The sequence below is a fragment of the Neopsephotus bourkii genome, unplaced genomic scaffold, assembly GCF_033783945.1.
Source record: "Neopsephotus bourkii isolate Nb327-2 ecotype Australia unplaced genomic scaffold, CSIRO-AGI_Nbou_v1 NB_1539, whole genome shotgun sequence".
In the NCBI taxonomy this organism is placed as follows: Eukaryota; Metazoa; Chordata; class Aves; order Psittaciformes; family Psittacidae; genus Neopsephotus; species Neopsephotus bourkii.
The window spans coordinates 758717-771190 of NW_026902015.1; the positions used below are offsets into that span (position 1 = coordinate 758717).

The 12474-nt window shown below is 38.1% G+C and overlaps 1 protein-coding gene across 6 annotated transcripts in view; it reads left to right on the plus strand.

Moving 5' to 3' along the window:
* The window catches only part of HYCC1 (hyccin PI4KA lipid kinase complex subunit 1), a 44803-nt gene extending 34781 nt beyond the window's left edge, over window positions 1–10022 (plus strand). For 3 of the 6 annotated variants that reach the window (XM_061370329.1, XM_061370330.1, XM_061370332.1), the window contains 2 exons: window positions 4401–4415; window positions 5563–10022. In XM_061370329.1, coding sequence (XP_061226313.1) covers window positions 4401–4415; window positions 5563–6119 — 572 coding nt within the window. In that variant the 3' untranslated portion in view covers window positions 6120–10022. Of the gene's footprint in view, window positions 1–4400; window positions 4696–5562 lie in introns of all 6 variants that reach the window. The other 3 variants (XM_061370333.1, XM_061370334.1, XM_061370331.1) reach the window with 3 other exon arrangements.
* Window positions 10023–12474: the final 2452 nt, after the last annotated feature.

Sequence of the window (12474 nt, forward strand, 5' to 3'; positions counted from 1 at the left end):
TCAATTTTGGAAAAAAGATTGGTTTAACGTTTAATTTTGTTGTGATACTCAACCCTGTAACTCATTAGTTACAAGTGTTACTTAAGACTTCTTTAAAGATCAAGTTAATATTATGCGTTTGGCCCTCTGAGGTAGGTACTCTAGATATACTAAAAATGAAGGTCATTTGCAAAATCAATCCATCTAATCACAAACGGATAGTATTTATAGTCAGGGAATACTAGCCACCGCTTACCAACGAATTATTGAGTGCTCTTGAGTTGGATTACCTATAAATTGTAGAGCTTAAAATGTTTTAAAAACAAGCCTGGAGTGGCATCTCCATTTCCATTTGCAAATAGAGGAAAACCAGAAAAAATCATGTGGTGGATGAGGGACATAAGCACCTAAATTAAGGTTATTTATGGAAGCTAGGAAAAAACCAAAGCAAGCCCTAGCAGTGCTTTCCCTGCCATACTGCCCTATACAAGTGTTGTTTGGGAAGAAGTCCTGTGTAGGGGTGTAATGCATGTAAGAGAAATAATCTGATGTAACAGACTGAATAAGAAGAACTAAACAGATATTGGTATGATACATAACATAAAACCCAAGGCATCAACTAGAGAACAGAAACAAGATGTTACCTTTTTTCACCAATACAGGAGTCGGTTTTCCTATCATACACAAGGTTTAGAAACATTAGTCTTTGAATCACTTTTTTTGGAAACATTATTATTCTTGAAATATAACTTTGAGGAACCTGGAATGAATGTTAATTTTGGAATATAAGCTTGATGCTCTTGTGAATAATCCAAAATGCTAACGTTGTTGTGCAGGAAATGCAGCTTGAGCTTGTGGTGATTAAAATTGAGTTACAGTCCAAATGGGCAGTTTGCCTGTGCAGCCTGAGGTAAATGATCTAGGCAACCATAATAATAAGGTAGGCTATAATTGAAATATCTTTTCAATGAATTTTCAGCAGCTGGTAATCTTGAAATGCATTTATCAAGGTTGGTTGTACTACTCATAGCATTCAGAATGTGACTCCAAATGCAATTTTCCTCAATTGCTATAGACATATTTATATTAACTTTCAAGTTGATGTAATTTATTGAGTTTAATCTCTACACTATTTAGCAGTGTCATTTGTTTTCTCTTTTGCTACCTTGCCTTGTGAACTGGGTTTTAATATCTCTTTCACAAAAGATATGCCCCCAGAGTTGTCCAGCTTGAAGCAATATTCTGTTCAAAACCAAGCAATATGAAGCTGAAGGTTTGTTCTAGGTGTTCTTAAAAGTTTTAAAATGAAGAGGCAATGCTATTATGGAAAGCATGGATTGTGTAGTCTTATCCCTGCCATGAGACTGTAGGTGCTATGGTAGTTAAGATACCCAGTGTTCCATTTGTTTCAAGTTTCTCCTCTGGTTCAATGCTAAACCCAGAGAAAGGTAGTTCATTAGAAGTAGTTAATAGCATTTAACTAAAAGATTGGACATAATTGTACTGAGTAAAACTCTTCATTTTTTTGACTTGGTATATCCTCCATCCATGTTCACCCTAACCCCCCTCCCCCCCCCGTTCATGGTTTATTGTGGTAATGGTTACACAGTTGTGGGAATGCAGCAGTGATGGGTTAAGTGCTAATATCACAGCAATGTATTACGTTTAGAAATACACACCAACAGACTATAAGTATTGCTGTTATGCAAAATCTGTAACAAAATATTATTCCTCTGCTCCTTTCATTTCTGCTGTGCAGTCTGAGTCTTCTTTCTTTGCAGCTGGATGATTAATTAGTGCTTTCCTGCCCTCAGAGGGGAAGGGACTTGACAATAAGCTCTGTTCTGCCCTCTCCTCTCCCTGGTGTCCTGGCTCTAAATGAAGTTTCTATCAGAATCAACATGAGTGTATGGAGATCAGTGGATCCTGGGGAGATGTTCTGCTGGAGTAAGGTGCCTGTAGCTGCAGTGATGGGGTAGCAGGAAGGAGTTTGAAGATTGCCATAGACAAAGTGCAGGTACCTCACCGTAGTTAAATTAGAGTAATGAGGCCAATCAGTGTTGATCTTCTCTCCTTGCTAACCTTTCTGCTCTTATGTTTTTAGAAAAAAGGTTGTATATGATGATGGCATTACTATTATTATTACCACTATTGTTGATATTATTTATTACTATTGCAGTTCATGGTGCTTGGTTGTACCTTTGCGACTGACAATAGCAGACTTTTGCAGAATGTGCTATTAGGAGGAGTAACACAGAAACGGGTCTAACTTGATTTTCCTACTAAATATCAGGAAGTTAGTGGTTAATAGCAGTAATTATCAATGCCGTTTCCTTTGGATAATACAACAATACGTACTTTCATTTGTAGTTGACTATTTAGAATCTTGATGCTTAGCATTTGCAGGTAAAATCGGGGATAGCTCTCACACCAAGGGACAGTTGTGTCCATCCCTGCCAGATTACCTTCTAGCTCTGAGATTTATTGTCCTGATAAATGCAGGCAGTGTAAATGCTAGCAAAAAGCCCAGTGCCACAGCCCGCTTGACCTAGAAGTACACTCACTGCACCTGCACAAGAGTCCTCACTGTGTGCATTGGGGGAAGATAGTATCTCCTCCAGCTAAAAAGCATTAGAGCTGCCACTGTGAAAAATCATCTCATCATAAATTCCCCTGAATTTGTACTTCATCTTGTCACTTAAATGTCTGTACTGCCAGCTTCTGTCGTATGCAGTAGCAAACTGGCAATATAGTCTGGATCATCGTTACTGAATCCTCCAGTCTGAAAGAGCTTTGTTATGAATAAAACACAGGAACTCAGCTGAGCTTTATTCTGAGCTGTGCTTTCAATGCATTTTTAATCTTGTCAAGTTTGTGGCCACATTGCTTGCGTAAGTGTGTATATATATATAGATACATAAAGTATATGAATATGTAGCAATGGTGTAGTTCTTGCTCATTTGTATTTTTGTGGTATACATCTTCATGGAGGATGTGCCCTGACTATCTGTAATTTATGGCTTCTCTTTTTTTTCTTCTTCTCCAGGTCATCTAAATGCAGTTTTCTGTTTATAGAGCTAGTTGCTGAAAAAGCAATTCTCAATATGTTTAGAAAGACTTTCTGATACTGAAACGACTTAGACACTGTGGAGCTGACAGGTTGCTAGGATTGTAATTTGTTACTTCCATATACTTGGAATTTCCATAAAGTTTCAACTCCCGTTTTTATTTTCACTTTTTTCCTTTTGAGAGTTCATTCGTCTGAAACCTGTCTTCATGTAGTAGAGACAGGCATCTTCTGAGCTGGGACTTGTTTTACCAAGACCCTGTAGGAACTATTGCATTCTTATCACTAAATGTCATTATTAAATCTCTTGTGCTGACACACAACCATCGTTCTCAGACTTGAAGTAGCACTGGAGTTTGCTTTTTGCTTGAGGATTTTTGGCTGTCTGCAGGAATCTTTGACTGTCTTGAAATAATTTTTTGGTCAGGTTGAGCATTTGTATACGTGCTAGTGATGTCTTACCCAGATGAAAAGAAGTAGTCTTAGAAACAAGCTGCAATGGTATTCACTTTTATTTCCCCTTCTCCCGTCCCCCCCTCCCAGTGCAGCAGAAAGCTGTGGTGCTTTCCCTCCCCCCAGCTTAATCCCTGTTTTTTCAACTGTACTTAGTAGCTGACTTGTGTGACAAATAGGTTTATTGCAAACCAATTTAGTTGTAAGCTCATATAAAATGCTTAAAAAAGGCTGAGGAGATCTACATTTATGTTGTTAGTGGGTGGCAAAAATTGCGGTAAAACTCCATAGGTTTTATCTGAATAGGTTGATTTTAGTAACTGGAGAATTTTTCTATTTGTAAATCTTCCAGGTTGAAAACAGTCTTTTGATATGATGAAAGAAAATGGAGGTCAGTGTGCTTGGGTTGGCTTAGTTGTTTCACTCTTAGTTTTCAGGCTGACCACTGTGCAGGGTCATGACATTGTATGTGTAGAATTTCTAGTCTTGCATGGTAACATGTGAAGCTGATATGCCATTTCATTGTAAAAATAAGTTTCACTTTAGCATTGTGATACAGAGAATACAGTCATAGAAGTGTATTATGGAGAATTCTTTGATTTCTGATAGTCTGATAAATGTTTGTTTTGATGATCCTTAGAAATTTCAGTTTTGAAAGAACAAGCATGGGGCTTTCCAATAATCGGGTGCAGGCCAATGATTGGAAGAATCAAGCCTGTGATTTAGAAATAAAGCAAAATTGCATACATGCTAATACTGCTAATTAACAAGAGGTTAATATATGAACATCTGCTTTAATTTATAATGCTTTAGTCATCTGTATCTATTGGCTTTTGTTTCATGTTTTGTTTCAGCCATCTTTTGTTTGTTGTTTTTTTTTCTTATCCATCTTTAATTCTAGAACAACCAGAGAATGGTAATGATGCTACTGAATTGGGCAACTTTATCATACCTGAGATTAGTGTCACAAGTGTGGCTGGAGAGAGGACCGGGAATGGGGAAAAGAGCAGAGCACTAGCAGAGAATGATGTTCAGCATTTACAGGGAGTACAGGAAACAGCTACAGATCCTAGAACTGACAGCAAAGGCATGCCAGAAATCAGGAGACAGAAATCTGTAAGAAAAATGATGGAGGATGGAATAAACTCATCTGGCAGAGTGCAGTTTTAGCAGAGCACTTGTAGCTGCACTCTAAGGTACCACTGTTGATTGAAAGGGTCACTGCTGCATGTTTGGAGATTTAAAGTATGCAGTTAATATATTTGCATGTGTAACAACACGAATGCATGTATTGCATACAGCTTTGTCTGTGCCACAGACTGTGGCAACATACTTACAAGTAGATTTATTTAATCTCAAGAAAATACACTTCGAGACTCAATATATCTTTGAGTTCACTAAGCTCTATTTATTGGGTTTACAAAATCCAGTGATCAATGGTTTGAAGAATCCATCAAAATGGATGTGAAAAGTCTTCTGCTTTGTACCTCAGATTTGCCAAATTCACCTTTTATGGTATACTGGAGATCTCGTGATTGAATTTCCAACTCATACCACTAGACCTGTGATGCAGAAGGTGACCTTTCAGTCCTGAAACATTCTTAGGTTGCTAAACATGCCAGTGCCATACTGGGTGCCCTGGAGCATTGATCACATACCTTTATAATTAACGAGCTTTGCAAAATCATGTATGGAAGCACTTGCTGAGAGTAAAATTTACACATTTTGTTCTGTGTGGTATCTTCTAATCTGTAAGTTTCTTAAAATTTCTAATCTGCATGAATTAACAAGACTGCTTGTTTTTTTTCTTTTCCAAATCACTACAAAATGAGATTTGGGGCATGCTTTTGATCTAGTTAATGCAGCGTTATTTGCTGCAACTTTCTATCCTAATGAACCTTAATTCCAAAATAAAATGGAGTAGCTAAGTGGTTTGTCTTCTATTCTCTCATCTGTTGCTGTATGGCTTCATGCTTGTAAATATTAAAATCTAGCAATACATAAAATCAGTAAATGTGAGAAAGTCAAATGCTAATTCTTTTATTTTGTTTTTTACCATACAGGTAATACTGATTTAGAGATACAAGAAGAACTGATCGAAGTATCTGAAAGTGATGAAGGGTTTTACTCTAGGGCTACTTCTAGCACAAGTCAGTCTGCCCTATCTAACAGCAGCAACACAAGCAGTAAGAACCTATTGGGGAAGAGCCAGCGAAGGTCTGGAGGAAGCAAAGCTGGAGGAAAAGAAAAAGAAGGAGAAACCTGCAGAGAACACTTGTCACGAAAACAAACTCAGAGAGCCATGAGCGAGAATCTAGAGCTTGTCTCTCTGAAGAGACTGACACTGACAACTAGCCAGTCCCTGCCTAAGCCTGGCAGCCACAGTCTGGCCAGAACAACCACTACAGTGTTTAGTAAATCCTTTGAACAGGTCAGTGGTGTCACAGTTCCAAATAATCGTGGTGGTGTATCTGGTACAGAGGCAAACAGGTTTTCAGCTTGCAGTCTCCAGGAGGAAAAACTGATATATGGAACAGAAAGATCAGATTTTCCGATCTTAAGCAAACAACCTAGCCAGCAGCGACCTCCTAGTATTAGCATAACTTTGTCGACAGATTGATACTCAATTGGCAAGTATGAAAACTAAAATATTGAGGGTTTATGCTGGTATTGGTGCATTGATACATTAAGCTCCTTAATATGTTATACATTACTTTCTTAAACCACAAGCCCATAAATTCTTACTTCGCTCGTATTTGACAGTAACAGTGAATAGACAACAGTTGTAATTATTTTGCATCAAATTCTAATAGCTTGCAAAGGTCCTCTTTGACTTACTGTATTTATATACCCAGTTGTTTATGGCTTCATGTGAAGTTACATCATCAGTCTAAGAAGCATTAACTGGTTGTTTAACCACTGACCAAGATGTTTGGCTTTTTACAAATGCACAGTATGGGAAAAAGTAAATCCTTTCCAAGATTCTGCTTTTTCAATACCACTTGGCATAGGCAAAACTGCAAGGACTTGTTTAGTTTAAGCTGAGTCTTGCAGTATGGGCATGACATTTTGGAACAGCATGGTAAGAACAAACATGCTTGTGTGTTAGCCATGAGAAAGCTGTGCTTACATGTAAAACTAGAAGCATCAGTTCAGTGTTTGATGTTCTGGTGGTTTTTGTAATGGTAGTTAGTACACGTTGCAATGTTCATACGTATTTACACCTGTACAAGTCTGAATTATGAAAGCATTTTGGTTTTTCTGTATGTCTTTGAAACTGGGCCGAAAGTCATACAGCAGCAATACTTGCAGATGGCAGTTCTTACCAGTTGCTATAGTAGTCACTCTTTAGATTTAGGAGTCATGTGACAGACTGTTTTTTGTTTCAGATTCTTAAATATCAGGCACAAAGCTACTCACTGAAAAGTCACTGTCATTAGTATTATTATTTATGGGGAAGAGATGTGCTTATGTCACAATGTTATGCAGGAAATAAGGTGTGAGCCCTTTGCACTGACTCAAGCAAATCAGGAGTGTAAATGTGTTTAACATGGACTTCTTACTTGAGACTAAGAGAATACTACCAAAGGATGTGTACTTTCAGTAACTTGCAAGCACAAAGGGAAATTATCATGTAAATATAGCTAGCACTGTAATTCCTAGTCTTTTATATCTATTATTTTTCTAGCTCGAAATTCTAAAACAGCAGCCTGTTCTAGGCTACCAAACCTTTAACCTTCAGCTAGTTTGACGTTGTTTGATACCAACTTTTATAATGTTAAGGTTTTAATTAAAAATGGTATTAAAATTTCTTATGCAGAAATTTGGAGAAGCAGTAGCTGACAGCTATTCCAATAGCAGTGATTAGCTGACAGACAATTTATTATGAATGAAGTAGAAAGATCTAAGGCACAGTCATTCCCAACCATCCAGATTTCTGCAGCTAGTGATCCCTTAGGGTCTGGAACCTTGTAACAGAGCAAACTAAAATTCTGATAGACTTTCTTATTTGCCTGAAGATAGGTTTAGATACCCCTTTTTTGACTTAAACTTCAGCACAATGAACTTTTAAGCAGCTAACGTTATTCAGGTTTATAGCAATTAATAAGTTGGTTGGTTAATGAAAAGAGATGAGGAGACATAGTTGATAGGGACAAGTAAGTTGTGTAATTCTGCTTCTAAGACTGCAGAATAGGTGTGTACCCTTCTTAATGTTCACTGCAGCCTGTGAAATAGCTGGAGCGGTCTGTAGTTGTTCATCTTCACCTGAAAGCCTGACTTTAAATGAGTGTGCCACATTTTCTCATTCTTCATTTTGTTGTATGACTGTTCTATTCTAGTAATGCAGTAGTTCAACTTTTTACAGATTAATGTTTTCTTAATTGTACACGAAAACTTACATTCCTAATGTATAAACTGCAGGTTTGTCCTGTTTAGTGTTTAATACTTTAGCCAGTGAAATAAACTGGTTGTTTGAAGTTGTATGTATTTGTAAATACTTTGTGTGGCAGAAAATTTTGCCTTTTTAACAGGTTTTTCTTCAACAGCACATTTGTTTCAGATTGACTAATGCCTGTGGCCACTTGGAGCATGCGTAACCACAAGAAGTAGGAGGGTTTAGGCAGCTGATAGCAAACCCTGGCTAGCACTACACATACTGAATGTGGAGCTCTTCTTTTCCTTGAAATTGTTCTAGATGGTATGAGGAAATAATCTGCAGAATTTACAGCTGCCTCCTGATCTGCTCTTGCAGTGTAGCGTTGGAGAATACTTAGGAAGTACTTCGCAGTAATTCAAATTGAAATATAAACTAGAATAGATACACAAAATTGCAATTGATAGATGTTTGCTGTAATGGTGTTAGTTCTGAGTGTCAAGGGACTAGAATTTTGAAGTGATTCTACTGGTTTTCTTTTGTTTCATTTAGTTTGTGGTTGATTGGTATCTCCACAGTGCACACTCTTTTCAAGCTGGGTGTTAGTTTAAAAGATCTTTATTATACTGGGAAGATATAGTCACTTTAGCTATAAATAGAATTTTGAAGGATCTAAAATGCCATCATGTTTACAATACCATTGTCTACCAGTCAAACAGTGTTAAAACAAAGTTATTGTATAGTTTATCCTTTTATTTTCTCCAGCTAATTATTCTAACAAGTCTGGCTTGAACCCAGGGACCAATAGGCTCATATTGGTACAACTCAAATAATATAAAGCTTCACACTTTTTTTTTTTTTGAGAAAATGATGAAAAGTTCTTGGTACTAAAGGCTGCTGTTTCTATGCATATGTGGATTCATATAAGTATGTATGTATTGGTCTTTGGAGCAACTTACGCAATGAGGGTGTTTTTGTGAACTGACATTACATGTTTGATACTGATCAAGTCTGAATGATTTCTTTCCTGATGTGAGCAGTAAAACTTTCAGTTGTGTTTCTTTCTTCCTTAAAAATAGACAAAAAAAGGAAAAAGGCAGGAAAGCAGGATAGGGAAGAGGGAAAGCAGGATTATTTGTTTTCAGAATATCCATGGATTGGAGGTAGGGGGAAAGCAGGGCAGGAGACAGATACACTAATTCTTTCGGGATATTTCTAGAACTGTCAGGCTCTTGGGTTTTGAGCATTACTGGATCACTTCAGACCGATGAATCAAAAATGTGTGTTAATGTAGTATAGGTCTCCTAAGAGTGTAAGAAAGACCTATAAAGACATCCCATATTGTAATCTGTCTAGCTGGCAGTGGAGAACACTCCAGACATAACGCTTTCCCTGAAGAATGTGTATGCAGGATTGAATCCTCTCAAACTATAGTAAGAGAAGTTGTTTTAATGCTGACATTTACTTACAACTGACCTTACTGTTTTAAATCAAAGGGCACTGTTTCCAATTATGGCTTCGAGCTTTTAAAACCATTGAAGCTGAGAATAATTATTTTTGTTGCGAGCATCTGTACCATTTGCGCAAAAAGCGGATGGCCTCTAACCACTTGCTGTAGAGCTTCAGTGTTTTTTCCAAAGGGAGTGAAATGTCCTTGAATTGCCTTGAATACCTGACAGATTTGACAGGTACAGAAATATAGCGCTATTTTAGCTACACTTTTCTCTAAGGAGGTCTCTTCTGATTTCTATGAGGGTTCTAGAAATTTCTAACTTATTATTGTCTGATACCTTTTGTCAGTGTTTGAGGGTTACAGTGCTGTATATAGGTGTGTAATATATTGCCTTTTGTATTTGTACAATTCTAAGACTAGATGTGTACATTTCTAATATTCACCAAAGTCTGTGGAATAGCTGCATCAGTCTATAGGTGTCTGTCTTCACCTGAGAGCCTGAGTTTAGGGTACACACTCTTTCAAGTTCTCCCTTTCATGTGTGACGCTGTTCTGTATTTTCCTAATGCAGTATTTCACCTTTTTACAGTGAACTGTTCTCTTCATTATACCTGAAAACTCACATTCCTAATGTATAAACTGCAAGGTTGTCTTGTTTAGTGTTTAATAATGTGGGCAATAAAATAAACTTCTTTTTGCAGTTGTATGCCTGTGGAAATACTTTGTTCAGCAGAAAATATTGCTGCCTCTTTGCAGGCTTTGTTGATGAAATACACAATAGATAGCGATGTATTTGTTCCATTTTCATTATACACATCTAGAAGTCACAGACCACATTACTTAAAATATGCTGAATACCCATTTTATAGAGCCTTGTCAGGTGAGTCACCTTGCTGACCACACTGGCTGGTGCATGAAAGGTGCGTTCAAGTAGATTAATTTTAAACTGATTGATGGCAGGAGTAGATGACTGTCCTGTCAGCAATGTAGCACTGCTTGGGCAACTTGGAAGTTTCGGTGGTCTTAATATATATTTATTATAGATAGCATTATTCCAGTATATATATTATTCTAATATGGCTATTATCTTAAGATGTATATAAATGTATAAGAATAATTATGTACATTAGAGGAATAGATATATTTACATAATATATTAATGGCTTGAAACACAGGTATAATCTGCAATGTGTCTCTGTTATTAGATCTTCCATCCAGCAGTCTTCACTCTGTTACTGTGAGCTGCTGGTGATCTCGCAGCTGTTGGATGTCTTTGCCGCAAGGATGCATGTGTTGCTGCATGAGTGCATGTGGCTGGCTCACATTCCCATTGTTTCTCCAGGGCTTTTTCTGTGAAGCTGCTTTCCAGCTCTCTGGTCCCTGTGTGTGCTGGTGCCTGAGATTCATGTGTCGGCTCATGTCTTCTGCCCGTTCATGTCCCTGTGAATGGCAGCACAATATTGTCTTCTCCTGGTTTTGTGTTACCTGCAAGCATGCCAAGGGTGAGCTCTGCCCCATCACCCACCATTGTGGATGAAAATGTTAAACTGTCCTGTCCCTGGGTATTGACCTGTGGTTTGCCCCAGTAAGGCCAGGTCTGCAGCTGACCTTGGTGCCCTTTGAGCTTGGCAATTTAGGCAGTTGTCTGTACTCAGAGGCTGCTTTCTTTTCCAAAAGGTATAAATTAGACTTGATGCTGTGATTGTCCTGTCAGTGTGTAAGATTTGCTGTTCAGGTACAGTGGGTGAAAGGCTGTGCTCAGAACCTGCTCTTACATTGCTTCAGGTCAGATTTGTTATTGGTTGGTAAAAGGCAACGTGAATTTGAATACCTCTTCTCAGAATGTGGTAATGAGTATGGAAGATGGTAATGGTACCCCAGCAGCCCTTAGCAGAGGATGAGAGCACCTGAGAGCCTCTGCACAGTTCACAGTGAGAGGGGTGTTTGAAGGCCATAGAAGTGATTAGTGACCAGGTACAGAAATTACCTTTGTTTCTACAGACTTTACAGCTAGCTGCCTGCACTGAGCTTGTAATAGTTATTTTTCATGTTTTATGTTAATCTACCTTGGTAAGGAAGCTGTCTTCAGTGTGGGGGTTTTCTCCCCACCCACAGCTGCCAGGTAATAAATACATCTGCTAATTCAGGATAGTGGGAAGAAAGTCACCGTGACTGCAGAAACCTTTACAAAGCAGGCCTTTACATTGCACAGTGCTTGCTGCATTAACTTGATTCCTGAAATGAGGCTGTTTAATCATCTGTTACTCTAAATGTGCTGGGACAATACTGAAGTGTAATGGTGCAGAAGGACTTGGGGAAGCCAGGCTGAGTCACACTGTGCTCCTGACAAGCTACCTAGTCGTTGTTCTCGTCGTTAATGCTGACTAATACTGGCAGTAGAGTTTCTTGGTGAGAACTGTGGTGGTAGATTTTTCTACTGGGAGAGGATAGATTTCAGAGGAGGTGAGAGGAAATTCCACCTTTTACCTCTGCAGCACCTAACAGTAAATGAAGGAACATCAGGTACTGGCACAAGAAGTCCTTGGTGTGGGTGTGGTGGTATTTCAGTCCACATAGTGAACCCAAATAATGAACAAACATCCCATGATTTCTCTGAAAAGATACTTTGCTTGTGCATGAAACTTGAACAGCATCATGGATTCCTATCAGAGTAGGAACCGAACAGTGACTCATTTAAAACATATATATAAAACCACGTAATATATATGTGTGTGTGGACATTTATACATATACCCACACATACATGGTTTCTTTTTCAGCTAGTCACGGTATGGAGGTTGTAGAACTGTTGGGGAGGAGACTGTTGAAGCTGGCAAAGACTTGGACCAGCACTGATAACAGTGACCTGTGATACAATCTGAAATTGAAACGTTTTTTTTAACAATCACCATATTAATATTTTTCTAAGTTTTTGTTCTTAAAATGCATGATGGTTTCATTGTTAATAATCTGCAGTTCAGACTTTGCTGATAATTTGGGTTGAATAATTAATTGGGATAAGGTTATATCTGCTAACATTTGGAATCAAGTGCAAGCCAACTGTCATAGCACATGTCAGCTTTCATCAGACTCTCATGCCCCTAAGCTGTTAGTGTTTGAGAAATCTGCTCTAACAAATCACAAAAT